We start from the raw sequence: 14,034 nt of genomic DNA on the forward strand, positions 1-14,034 counted from the left end.
GTGGTGCTGGTTCCCTCTGCAGCTGGTCTCCCCTTAACACTTTTACAGTTCTTTGAAGTTAGTTCAACTTGCCATTTTGCGTCTTCCATTCACCACAGCCCGGCTCTTATCGGATCTCCCTTCGACTCACCGGCTGTAATGAACCGCTCGGCTTTCCTCATAATTGGAGTCAGGGCCGGTACCACAATAGCAGGAGTTTCCCTCACTCCCCCTTATCAGCTTCGACATGCTCTGTGTACCGTTGACATCTGTTGCAGCACACTTGGGCTATTAGACTCATTCTTATGATTCCGTCTGCAGAGGTTTTGTGGGTCTGCGACAGAAAGGGCAAGGTTGTGTCTCTCCTTGTCAGCCTCTCAATATTCCCTGCCTTTCTCCTCCTCTTGAACTGCCGGACCTGGATAGCTGTCTCATTGTGCGCTCTGCCTTGCTCGTACTCTGCTCTATTGCTCCACCTTTCATCACTGTGGGGAAGGGAAAGGGCTGCCAGGTATGTGTGATTCTGCGTAATTGCCTGATTTTGCCTGCCCCTTGGATTGGTACATGTCAGGTAAATGGCTCTGGTGTTAGTCCATTCTCTGATGTGTCATGCAAAAGTGTTTGTGTCTGAAAAGTGGGGGGACAGTGTTTTTGCATGTCCTACGTGGTAGGATGGGGAAAAGGTGTTGAAAGAAGGGGGATACCGCGTCTCACCCATCAGTGTCCCACTTCCACTCCCCGAGGACCCCCCATCCTGGTGATCCTTTCTCACTGGTCTGCCCCCAGGAACTGGATCCAATAACGATGGCCGTGTTCTGGCCACATGGATAGCAGATCCCCGGAGACTAGCTACGGAGACACTTTCAGGTTTTTCACAGTTGTCACTATCAAATTGAATGCTTCGATTCGGTCTAAATGCTGCTACACTTTATTGGATCTACTTTTCAAATTATGCCTTTAGTTCCACCAGAAGAGGTCTTGTGTCCCAACCACTCAGTACATCAGGCTCATTGGATTTCGATGGAACTCAGACACAGGGTGAGTTTTCACTGTAGAGAGAGTGCAGGATATCTAATTGGCTAGAATAATTTTCTGCAGCTCATCAGCTGGTTCCAGCACTTGCTAGGTCTTATGGCAACTTGAATATTGTCTGTTCCCTTTGCTTGTCTGAAGATGAGACAACTGCAGCTTCAACAGGCCTCATTTAGAACTAAGACTTGGACAAACAATCAGTAAATAATTCCAAGAAAGTTCTCTAGGTAAATTTCCTTGAACTGCTTGCAGTATTTAGGGCATTAGTGATTCCTACAAGTTATTCAGAATTCTTCATTTCCGATAAGAACCAACAGCATGCCACCTATGTTTTTTTATAAACAAGCAGGGGGGAATAAGGCCCATCCCCTTTGTCATCAGGCTATTCAGATCTGGGAATGGGATATTCTACTTCAGGTGACACTCTAAGCTGTTCATCTCATGGAAGATTTCATTGTAGAAGCGGACAAGCTCAGCTGCCTGTCACATTCGAATCACGAGTGGTAGCTCAAATGGTCAGTTTCACAGGCAAGTTTTCAGATATGGTGAACTCCCAAGGCGTGTTTATTTGTGACCAGTCAGAATCTCAAATGCATCCTTTATGCATCCCAGATGAGTCAGGGTCCAGATTCCCTGGGAGATAGTCTACATATTGCATGTGATCACAAGAAACTGTATACGTTCCTTTGATAATGACGTTTATAAACTTTTTTAGCTCTCTTTATTACTCCCTAACACACATAACTCCAAAATGATCCAGTAGGGCCTGCTTTCCCTTTCTTAGTCACAGGATCTACTCTGCCAACAGGGGGGGAGTCAGATGTTGCATCCCTCGCCCCGCCTGATGACCTTACTTGCTTGGTTCCTTAAATGCTAGCTTATGGCGATCTTGGTTTATCAGACAAGACTTTGGCTTTCATTCAAGCAGCGAGAACATCATCTTTTTGCCATGTTCTCGCATTTCCATCTGAATTGGCTGCTTTGGGGGTCACATTTTAATCTTGTAGAACTTACCATTGGGGCTTACATAGGCTCTCATCGACTTATTTTGCCCACAGTCAATAAGTAAACTAACACGGTAAACTAACTGTAATAATACCCTCTCTTCTCTATGGGTGGCAATTTCCCATCAGGAAGTTTTATTTCTCCTGTCTTTTACTCCCATTGCCCCCTCAGATCTAAGCTTGGCTTGGCCTCCTTACAAGGATCGTAGAATTGGAGGCAACTACAATTTTATAAGCATATGCTAGAGCCACCAAAATATTCTTTATTTGTTGCTCTTCATGACGCCTTGAAGCCAGAAAAGATCGGCCCAATTGTCAGTTTCACTTTGAGATGTGATTAATTACACCAATCAATATGATATATGACTCGATACATTTTGCCACCAGTTATGCAGATGTAAAAAGAAAATAGTTTGATCAAGATTGGTATGATACCATCTTGAAGGTTCACCAATATAAACAATCTTGTGTACACCATCTGACTGAGAAACAAATAGGTCATCTTCCATCATATCCAGTGCAATTTCCAAAGGCACTTTGGCAAACCCAGTACCTCCATTTTCACCTCAGTTTTCTTCCTACTGGGGAAATCACAAGTATACGAAATCACAAAACAACATCGTCTGATTGCTCTTATTGCAATCAACCTGCAACTATTAAGTGTCTGTACCTTTTATTGGTAAACTGCCCATCTCTGAGCTCTATGCAATGTCAGGTTTTTTGAAAAATACTATGTAGTACAGATCGGTTAACTACTAATGCTTTTTAGTTTTTTCTCTCAGCGGGAAATGAAAGCTGTCTCACATTTGCTGTAGTTAGGTTTTTAGATTCGATTTGATCTTCTTGATTAGATCTTATGATGTTTTAGACGTTTTTTTCTTATCTGTAAATATTGTGTGACAACTTGATAGCCTTTATCTTCCTTTTTAATGTTTATGACAGTGTAAGTTTATTTAAACCAATTCACTTAAATTAAAAATAAAACAATGTTGGCTAATGGGTGGCGCTTTGGCACCACCAGTAGCAAAACTAAAAAAGAAACACTGTACCACCTACCCAAACAGAGTACATTTTCAGTAAAAATAAAATAGAAATTGCTGGGTCTATGGGTCCTCCTTATACCTCACCCCAATAGGGGAGGAGCCCTGTGATCCGGCCCATCAAATAACATTCTTTAAACCGTTTATCAGAGTGTTCCTGTCACTCGGATGCACTGGGATGCTTTGCCTCATAATGTAAGGACTGGGACGAGGAAAGGGAACAATTGGGTAAATGTTTTTTTTAATTATCCAACTTGAAGTTCTGTGAGATGTTGCAGGTTTGCAATATGATATTTTTGCATGGTGATTTTGTGACTCACATGCATTTTATATTTTGAATTGTGTGCAATATGAACTCATAGTTTTCAGCTTTTCTAAAATCCTCAAATGCCCCTTGGGCCTTGTTAGTTTCCTAGAATTCGACGTGCACAAATATATATTATGTGATCTGTTGTGTGGTCACTATAATTAGTGTTTGTATAGTGCTGTGCAATCAATAAGCAAGTCTCATAACGAGGGGAGGTGAAGGAGGCAGATTCCATGGGCCTGGGATATCCATGACTGACTAATATGTGCATAATATAAGTGAACTGCTTCATGATAACCGTGCGTGCTATTATGTGCTATTTAATAACAGTCTGCCTGTGGTACCAACTTTTTCATTCGTCAAAGAACCCTCTTTCAATCTATTCTTGTTCAGTAACTTGCATTCCTTTTTTTATAAGCGGGCAGAGATTTTAGAATAACTAATCTAAGTACATGGTAGCAATGCATTAAATAGTGATAACATACTATCCAATGTTGTTTCATTAGGTGTGTGACCATGAATTGGCATGTCATTGTGTGATAGGCTTTATCCCACCCAACTGCATAGAAAGGTATGTCACCTCTGCGCTTCACAGCAAATCCAGCAGCAGCCTCGTAGTGGACAATACCACCTGGAAAAGTGAGTACATACAAATAGACAATTTTAAGACTGTGCAAGTACAAATGCATCGCCATTGTAATTGCAGGTTTTTTTTGTGGGAACATTAACCAAACCATGTGCTTTTGTCTCTATTATCTAACGTGATTCTTGTAAAGTGACGTTTTCTGTCTTCCGATGCCCTTCAGGCCTATGTGCGCAACTTCCTCTGACTGGAGCAAGAGTGCAGTGTCCTCATTCTTCATGTTGCAAACGCAACGCATGATTCCCACAAATGGATTTCTAATAAGGAGCCTACCTGAGGAGCACTAGGAATGGATCACAGCAAGGAAGGGCATCTGAAGCTGCTCTGCTCCACTGTCACACACTAACTGGCCCTTAACATGTTATACCGAGATGTTAATCTGAGAATGAATATCAGTGGCCTCAATCTTGATTGGCTGAGTTTTCCTACATAACCACAGTAGCGCCGCTCACCCAACAGGCCATCAGCGAAGTGAACTGACCAGGGGGTGGTAGATAGTCAGACCTTACCATCATGCATAACGATGAGCCAGGGGTTTGTCATAAGAATCTCTTTACCCAACATCGTTTGGTTACACAACGTTTTAATGGATGTTTGCAAGTTACACTAGTGTTATATAGGAGATATTTTGGGCTTGCATTGTTTTGCACTTTGGGACTTGGTTTTCTTTTAGGAGAGGTAGAGCTTGGAAGGTGCATGATACGTTATTGAGAACTGGTTTGGGTCCTTGCTTAACCATTAGGGGAAATGTGTGTGATCTCGGGAAATTATTTTGTATTTATACTCACGCTGAATCAACTGCACAAAGTGTAGTCCAGATAAGTGATTAATGTCACACTATATAAAGAAACAATCCCTAACAAGGAGACAGACTGTTGTATAATTCTCGCAATAAATGATAGGAGGCGGTGTAGTTGCAAGTTGTTTCCTTTTATTCTTCGGTACCACTCAAGTAAATCTGCAACATATATAACATGAGTGAATGATGGGCAACAGGCCCCGGTGCTGCGACACAACTCGTGTAAATGCCGGGATTCTCTCTTGTGGCTTGGAGTCCTCTTCTTGGGAGGAGTGCCCGGGAGCGCGTCCTGCTCCGTGGCTTTCTCCCACCTGAATCCCGGCTGGGCGCGCAAAGCCCGCACTTCCGGCCGCGCACGAGATCTCGCGAGACCGGGAGGTCTCGCAATATCTCTACACACCTCCCTCTGATAATGCAAAGGCAGCTCATTGCAATACATAGTCATTGTATCTCACCGGTCTTCTGTGTTCCCTTCGCGGACGATCGCCTCTCTCACTGCACACGTCTTGCTGGTCATTTTCTCGCTCGACTGTGGGGGCATCCACTTGAAACTCATTTTCTTCAACTCTTCTGTCTGTCTCCTGCTCTCGTTCTTCCCCCCTCTCATTGTCCGTTACTCCTTCGGCTTCAGACCTTTCAAAAGTCTTTTCTCTCTCTTGCCTCTTTTCAAACATGGCTACTCTTTCCATGTTCCATGTGCGCCCATCTTCGGTGCGGACATGGTTGGCTCCTCGGTGAATCACCTTCACAGGTCTGCTGAACCGTGAGCCCGTGATTTGATCCTTGGTCGGTAACCGTATTTTGATCCAATCTCCTTCTTTTACTTCTGACTCTTGTTATGTCCTTCTTCTTCTGTCGCTCCACCTTTTCATGCGTGCCTTGCTGTTCTCTATTCTCCACACCACTTCCGACATGTCTACTTCTTCGTCTTCTCTTACTCTGGCCAACCATGGCGGCACTAGCGTGGATGCTGCTCTCCTCCCTCTCAGCATGCGAAAAAGGAGAAATTTCGGTGATCCCGTTGGGGGTCACTCTGTGAGCTGCGATGGCCTCTTTTGTAGTTTTGAGGGGATCCATTCCTGAAGCAGTTGCTAATTGGATGGCTCCCTTAATGAACCTATTGGCCCTCTCGACGAGCCCATTTGCTTGGGGATGGTAGAGTGCTGCTTTCTTCTGGTGTATGTTGTGCTTCCTCAGAAACAGTTCCATGTCTCTGGATATAAATTGTACTCTGTTGTCTTTTACTAACTCGTTGGGGAGCCCTTCCCTCTGAAAAATTGCCGTGAGGAGCAACCCACACCAGCCTCCCGCAAAGGTGGTTGGTGTGCTACATGCTACAATTCAGTCAATGACTGAACCCTCTACAAAGCTACACAAACCATACCACTCCCACAATCAAACCAGCACCTCACCCATATGAACAGAAAAAGAAAAGGGGTGTGTGGGAAGCAAACGCTGCAGCGTCCTTATTAGGCAGGAGTTAATTTACAGGTGCTCCATGAAAAGATGTCACAGTCTCAGGAAGGATTGTGCTCTGAACTGGTGTGTGGCTCTTAACCATGTCACCTGGGCAGCAGCCCTAGGGTTGGCAGCTTGAGCACTCCATTCTGGGGAGTGAATCTCAAAAAAGGTAAGCCACGGGCCATTCCCCTTCCCTTTCCATGTCTTACCCAGTCCCGCCGTAGCCGTCTACCAAAACATGACTGAAGCCAATAAACCCGATCTGATGCCAGAAGACTCCAGTAGCGTGCTGTGAGAAAGACGCCCCCAGGCAGTTGCCTGCTGACATGAGGACAGACAGTGGCGGCTGGTAACTGACCGAGAGAGACCATACACCCTCTCTCTTGTTATTGTCTGTTGCCTTGTATGATACTAATACTGTTCGTTTAGTTTCATATCCCACAGCTGAGTTACAAGGTGCAGCCACTGATAAAGAGCTGCCTGTGACCACAAAACCCCAGTACAGCCAAGAGTCAGATCACAGCACCCAAAAGTTCAAGATATTTGAGGAGGCTATGGGGCTTGAAATACGGAAGGGTTAATTGAGGCTGTGAACTGACAAGAACATGAAGGACAGCTGGCAAGCCACGGGCCAAGAATAAACATAGTTTCTCCAAAGGGGCAAGGGCAAAGGGTAAAGAGAGTGGAGGGTAAGGATGGGTTCGGCAATTTGAGATTTCAATGAGGGAAGTGGAACTGCCAGTGGCTTACTGGGGGAAGATTTACTGCTCGAGTGGCCTGCCATAGGGCTGCAAATAAAGTGACTAGGTGAAGAGGTTATTGACTTCTTTAAAGACACAACCAAGATGCCATTTCAGAGTAAAATTTTGACACTGACGTCTTTGCAAAGAGCACCTGTAAGTTAACTCCTGCCTAATTAAGGAGGTGTGCGTGGGTGCATCTCCTTGTTTCTGTTCATATGGGGGGTTCTGGTTTGGAAGGGGTGGCAGTAAGGCCTGAGAGGGCCTTGTAGAGGATGTAATAACTGTTTGAATTGTAGCATGTTGGTTCCTTGACCTTAGCAAGAGGCTGGTGTGGGTTGCTGCTACTAAGCAAAAATACGCAGAACAAAGAAGGTTCCATGTGATAATGTTGCCACGAAAAAGTCACCAGGTAGGCGACAATTTTTTCCTGACCCCTAAAATTCTTTACCCAAATATTCTAAGAGGGGTATAATTATATATTACTACCTCCAATCCTAGAATATTTGGGGAAAGTGTTTGATTTTCTGGAGGGTGCATTTTTTACGGAAATGTCGCCACCTGGCAGCCATATTTCTCGTTGACATTATCACTCTTTACCACAAAGAAGTGTGCTGCACCATCATACAACATGCAAAGATCCACTGCCATCATTCTTGGGCAGTCCAGATAGTGATCCCATTCCATAGAACCAATGCTTATTGGTGGATTCAACCAACCTGTGGGTCTTGCAGGTCCTGCGGCTGCTGGACCCTTCTCAGGTAATCCCAGAGTCAAACATACATTTTGGGTGAAGGCCAGTCGCTGGAGACACCCAAACTTTCCCAATGAGCTCATACTCCTACGTCCTACGTCCCATTTAATTTTCCTCAATCCTGTACGAACGCCCCTCGCAAGGGACGGGAACGGAACACTTTTTCACCAGAAAAATCACTTTCGCTTTAAATTTACAGGCGTGGCCCTAGAAGCACAGGCTCCCTTAACCCCGCCCACCGGTGCCACACCTCAGTCCTCTTTGCTGCGTTGACGGGAGCAGACCGATTTCACATGTGCTTTTTCCCTAATCATACATTTTTCTATTTTATTCAGAAATTGGGAACACCGTCCACCAGTGCCCTAGTCTGTCTCCACCACATGTTGACCGCGACTGGCTTCAGCAGGTGCCCATCATGCGATGGTTCCTTCCCCACGTCAGATCTGCAAGCCCCCTGCCTCTGGTGCCTTGGCGAAAGCCACGGATGGGAAGGCTGCTTGGCATGCGAAGCTCTCACACCCGGTCCCTAAAAAAAAACTGCTTGCGAGGTGGAGAGAATTGTTCTCATGGACTCTGCCAGAGAGCACTAAGGAATATCTAAGGAGAAAGACCAAGTAGGTAAGCGTACTCTTCTCTAAAGCACTCCGCAGAGGCGACTCCTTCCTGGGGAAGCCTGATGGTGGGAGGGTTCAGTCGGACCCTCGCACCAGCATAAGGGACACCGGGGCTATTGCAACTACCGGCTTAACAGCAGAGTGGTCTACGGGCCCTAGCGGTTCCACCGCAGAGGAGCCCGTGGGCTTTGGTACCGGATCACACCCAGCGGGGCTTCGCTCTAGTACTGGGCACACAAAGGGGTGCCTACACGCAGCGCACACAGCACTACCAGCCCCATGGCCGAGGTCCAACAGCCTACCAGGCACGCGCCTGAGTTGCAAGGCAGGGGAGAGCCGATGCGACCAGGCATGCATGCCGAGTCCAGGCCTGCGTTGGAACAGGTGGTGCGCACAGACAAGATGGTGGCCAGGCCAGACCCCCAAAGGCGGGAAAGTATTGCAGCCAGGACAGAAGCCTGCCAACCGAGTGAACTGCAGAGGCGCAAACCCATGGCCAGGGCAGACTGGGTTCCAATGACTCTGACCACCTGGACCACGTCGTACCTGACCTTCACTGGAGCTCGACACAATGAGGGCATGTACTCTCAGGAGAGGGGCCAGGCAACAGGCATATTCGAACATGCCCAGCCCGCCTGGGAGGACCACTTCTTTGACAGGTTTCTGTCCTTCGTGGTGTCCCCACAAATGGGAAACATCCTGAAGGGCATAATACACAACTGCCGCTTCAGCTGGTGCCTATACAGTCTACTCCGCCACCGTAACCTGCTCCTGTGGTAAATCTGGTTTATGCACTGGTACCAATGCTCTCAGTGCCAACAGAGACTGCCCTATGGGCCCAGGAGTCCTGGCTAAAGTAGGGAATCAGCAGGACACGCCTTCCTCGGCGAGGGCTTTCCATGACAGGATAGCAGGTCTAACCGAATACCTGGGCAACCCTCAGCCCCAGAAGGAGCAGCCAGAATCAGCGGTATCAGCGGAAGTGCTCAACATTAAAGCAGATGCCAGGTCTGACATCCCGCTGCAGAAAGATGTCGAAGCACTGGCTAAAAAGGGTTGGCTCAAACCACACTCCACTCAGCCGGTCAACAAAAGGCTGGATGCAAAGTTCAGGCAGGTGGAGGGCGGCACTATACTTTTGTCAGTACACCCGCAACCATTATACTCAGTTATAGCAGCAGCATCTATGAATTCCAAGCCCCAGGCTTTCTCTTCGAGTAGCCAAAGAGGAGAAAACGCTGGAGCCCTATGGAAAAAAGATGTATTCCAATGCAGACCTACATCTCAGATAGGCCAACGCTGATGCCATTCTGGTGGCGGCCAATCAACGGCTGTGGAGAGAGGTTGAAGACTTTATTATGGGTATTCCAGCGGACAAGCAAGTCTCTTTAAAGGCTGGGCTTGCTGTGGCGAAAATAGTAGTGCAGGATATCATGGAGGCCACTGTGGCCCGCATAGACGACGCTAGTAGGGCGATCTGTGTCGCAACAGACATGAGGAGGACGGCCTGGCTTAAGGCCACCAGGTTCAACCTGGACATCCAGGATAAAGTCCTAGACTTGCTCTTCGAGTGTTGTGATCTCTTCCACTCTACTATGGACGAAGAGCTAGACAAAAAGAAAAGCAGCTTGCAGACGGCCAAATCACTGGCCATTCTGACCAAGCCGGCAGCAAAAGCCTTCCAACAGAGCCAATACCGCTCAGACATGGGGCGATCCTTCGGCAGATTGCAGGGGTTTCAGGACCGCAGAGCCAGACATCCGGACAGGTCCCCAAGCCAGCATAGGAGGAACCATCCGAATTCTGCTCACAAGTGGTTCTTCTAGTCCCCCTCCTAGTCGTCAGTCTCAGACCCAAAGAAAAAATGATGGCTCTTTTCATGTCCACAGCGCACCAGTCGGGGCAGACTGGCCCTGCACAGTCAAGCTTGGAGAATTACGCTTTTCGGACTCATGGGTCATCTCGGTAGTCTCCAGGGGCTTCGGGCTTCCCTTTCCATCCCCTCCCCCTTGTTCCCCCCTTCTACAGATCGGAAGACCCTCACTCTTAGCGTAGATTCATTCCCTCATGGAGAACGAGGTGGGGAGAAGGTCCCTCCCCTTCAATAGGGGCATGGCTTTTACTCTTGCATCTGAGCCATTCAAAAGAAGAACCAGGCAGGCCTGCAGGTGGTGCTAGATCTTTCCTTCCTCAATCTGTACCCACCTTTACAGAAGTTCAAAATGGTGACGCCAGCTATCATAGCCGAGACGATGTGTGGGGGGGGGCTGGACGTGCTCCCTGGATCTGAAAGACACACATCTTCATGTTCCCATAGTGCAACCTCACTGGGCCTTCCTCATGTTCCGGGTCATGGGCTTGCATTTTCAATACAAGGTACTACCTTTTGGTCTGAATTCAGCTCCAAGGGTGTTCACAAGACTCATGAATGCTGTAGCGGCCCTCCTCAGGATGGAGGGCCTGCATGTATATCCCTACCTCAACGATTGGTTAGTCAGAGGGACGTCTCCAGAATGGGATCAAGTCCTCAGCTGACAGACTGATGACTACGTTCTACGAGCTGGGTTTTTTGATCAACTACCAGAAATCACAGCTCTGCCCTACTCAGACTCCAGTGTTCCTGGGACTTCTGTGGGATACATAGAAGCAGAAATTATTCCCTACAGAGGAGAAGGTGGTGGCAATCAAGGCTTCTCTCTCTCACTTTCTCAGCACAACAGTAATGTCAGCGTGGTGGTATCAACACCTTCTGGGAGTGCTAGCTGCATGCCGCCTTGCCATTCTTTACACCAGGCTGCAAATGAGTAGCCCACGGCTGCATTTTGCAACTCCCTGCAACCAGGAATCAGGTAATCAGGGGGTGCCGGTCACCATACCCTCTCTCTTACAGCAGGACCTCAGATGGTGGATCCAGGAGGCAAACCCCATGCAGGGCAGCTCATTCAACTGCCTCCAATACAGCATACGCTGACCACAGACTCTTCCCTCCAGGAATCACATAAACTGGCTATAATTGATGGCCATCTGACTCGCACTCAATTCTTTCCCTCCAGTAATCAGGGGCAGTGCAGTGTGTATTCAAACAGACACCTCTACTTGCATGTACTACCTAAAAAAGCAGGCACCAGATCCCTTCCTTTATTTCAGTTGACCCAAGACATCGGGGAGTGGGCAATTGCACAAGAGATGTGGATCTCAGCGGTCCATCTGCCGGGAGAATCCAACCTGGAGGCGGATAGGCTCAGTCGGTTGGGCTCCGACAATTACGAGTGGCAGCTGAATGGGAGAGTGCTACAGGAAATTTTCAACAAGTGGGGCCACCCGGCCACAGACCTGTTTGCGATGGAGAGAAATCGTACTTGTCAGTAGTTTGCGTCCTGGGTCGGGAAGGGGCGCGACTCCCTCAGGGATGCACCTCAGATACCCTGGAACGGGATGTGGGCATATGCATTCCCCCCAAACCACTCATTCACAAGGTAGTGAGCAAGATCAGGCAATCCCAGAGGCTGCGTCTCATCCTCATAGCACCTCGGTGGCCTGCAAGGCCGTGCGCTTCCAACCTCTGTCAGATGTCAGCCATGCTGGAAATCCCCCTCTCGCTCCCACCCTTATCCAGAGAGCCTAGCCCTAGCAGCCTGGTACCTGAGCAGGTAACTCTTCAACACATCCAGCTGTCTTGCGACAACCTGGAAATCATATAGGGAGCAAGTAGTCTGTCGACACAAAAGCAGTACAAAATCAAATGGACCAGGTTCTGCTTAGGTCTAAGGAAAATGAGGTGGATCCACCGGCCTGCACTCTGGGCCAGGTGTTATATTTCTTGGCCCATTTGGCTAACTCAAGGGTCCAGGTTGACACCTGCAGGATTTACCTAGTGGCTATTGGCGCATACAGGAACTCTGACAAGCTTACCTTCTCTTCAGATAATCCTGTTGTAAAGAGGCATTTAAATTAACAAGGGGGGTCCTGGGAGTCCCTCTGCCAGACATTAGTCCTGGGTATGAGAGACTTACCCAGCGTCTTTAGCTCACTATCTTTCACAGAGAAGAAATATCCCAAACATATCAGTCTTTGTCCTGCCCTGGGGCAGTCCAGCTCCGAAATGCTAGGCAATTCTCCTCTGAATAAGAGTACCAACAGAAACCCCAGACACGTGTTTCGGTCTGGTTGGACCTCATCAGTAGGTTGGATCTGTGCCTCTCTCAGAATAGTGAGCAAGGGGTCCACGTCTGGATTCCCCTAGTAACTTAGGGTGAGACCCAAAGTTACTTGAATATGCAAATTAACAAGGGGGGTCCTGGGAGTCCCTCTGCCAGACATTAAAGTAAAGAGGCATTTGACAAGTCAGACCAGGCTGTACGCACCAGTCAAGTGCCTACACCCACTCTGGGATCTTAACGCGCACAAACCTTTCAAGCCCCGGGCCACTGTGGATATCAAACTGGTCACCCTAAAGACAACGCTCCTAGTGGGGTTTACATCAACTCGCAGAGTCAGCGAGATCCAGGCTTTAGTGACTTCGGAGCCCTATAGCAGGTTTCATCGGGACAAAGTTGTGCTCCGCACGCACCCCCTGTTCCTCCCGAAGGTGGTATTCTCTTTCCACATTAATGAGGAGATAGTGCTCCCCACTTTCTTTCCAGAAAAGGCTCTTCACTGCCTAGATGTCATAAGAGCATTAAAATTCTATCTGGACAGAACAAAGGGCTTCTGCAAGATAGGCGCCTTGTTTGTCACGTTTGGCGGCTCAAAACCGGGTCAGCAAGCGTCCAAAGCTACTATAGCTAGATGGATGACCACAGCGATCCAGGAGGCATACAAGGTGCAGCATAAGTATCCGCCAAGGGGCATGCATGCTCATGCCATCAGGACCAAGGCAGAGGCGGTCGCTTTTCAGTGGCAAGTGCCATGGCAGGTGTTTAGCAGGGCAGCTACATGGGCCACCCCATCAGCCTTTTGCAAACATTACTGCCTGGATTCCAGTTCCAGGGCAGTTGCAGCATTCGGCCAAGCAGTGCTGTGTACTCTTTTCACCTAGAAGGGTACCTCTTCTCCCTAGGGCGTTTGTGTTAGTGGTAATCGCCTATACAGGAGGAAGGAGGAAAGGGGACGGGACGTATAAGTAATTAAGTGTTACTCATTGGAGTGACTAACGTACTCCTAGTCCATGATCCCCTTTCCTCCATACGTCCCACCAGCATTCCCCCTAAAAAGGGCAGCAAGGTGTTTCAACATAATACAGCTAATGCATCAAAGAGGACTGAGGTGTGGTGCCGTTGGGCGGGGATAAGGGAGCCCGTTCTCCTGGGGGTGCGCCCCACGCACCTGTACATTTAAAGGGAACGTGATTTTTCTTGTGAAAAAGGGTTCAGTTCACGACCCTCGTGAGGGACGCCCGTATGTATGGAGAAAAGGGGACTATGGACTAAGGGCCTCATTACGACCCTGGCGGAATTCGAAAAACGATGGCGGAAATGTAATACCGCCATCGAATACCGCCCGTTGCGATTATGACCCGTCACCGTAAAGTACGATGCCATTAGCGACACCGTAGTGAACGCCAACGCTAACTGCACCAAGTACGCGCACGCGCGCCTTGCAAAACCGTAATTTCCGCCATGGCGCAACGGTACGCGAATTCGGACCCTAGCGGACATTTAC

General features: G+C 48.1%; 1 protein-coding gene across 1 annotated transcript in view; it reads left to right on the plus strand.

Annotated features, from left to right (window-relative positions):
* The window catches only part of LOC138492841 (disintegrin and metalloproteinase domain-containing protein 7-like), a 731,792-nt gene that overhangs the window by 467,956 nt on the left and 249,802 nt on the right, over positions 1 to 14,034 (plus strand). Inside the window, exon 5 of the mRNA XM_069620181.1 lies at positions 3,869 to 4,001. Within this exon, the coding sequence (XP_069476282.1) occupies positions 3,869 to 4,001 (133 nt within the window). The remainder of the gene's footprint in view (positions 1 to 3,868; positions 4,002 to 14,034) is intronic.

Source organism: Ambystoma mexicanum, chromosome 10 (genome assembly GCF_040938575.1).
Source record: "Ambystoma mexicanum isolate Mex_15411 chromosome 10, UKY_AmexF1_1, whole genome shotgun sequence".
NCBI classification, from domain to species: Eukaryota; Metazoa; Chordata; class Amphibia; order Caudata; family Ambystomatidae; genus Ambystoma; species Ambystoma mexicanum.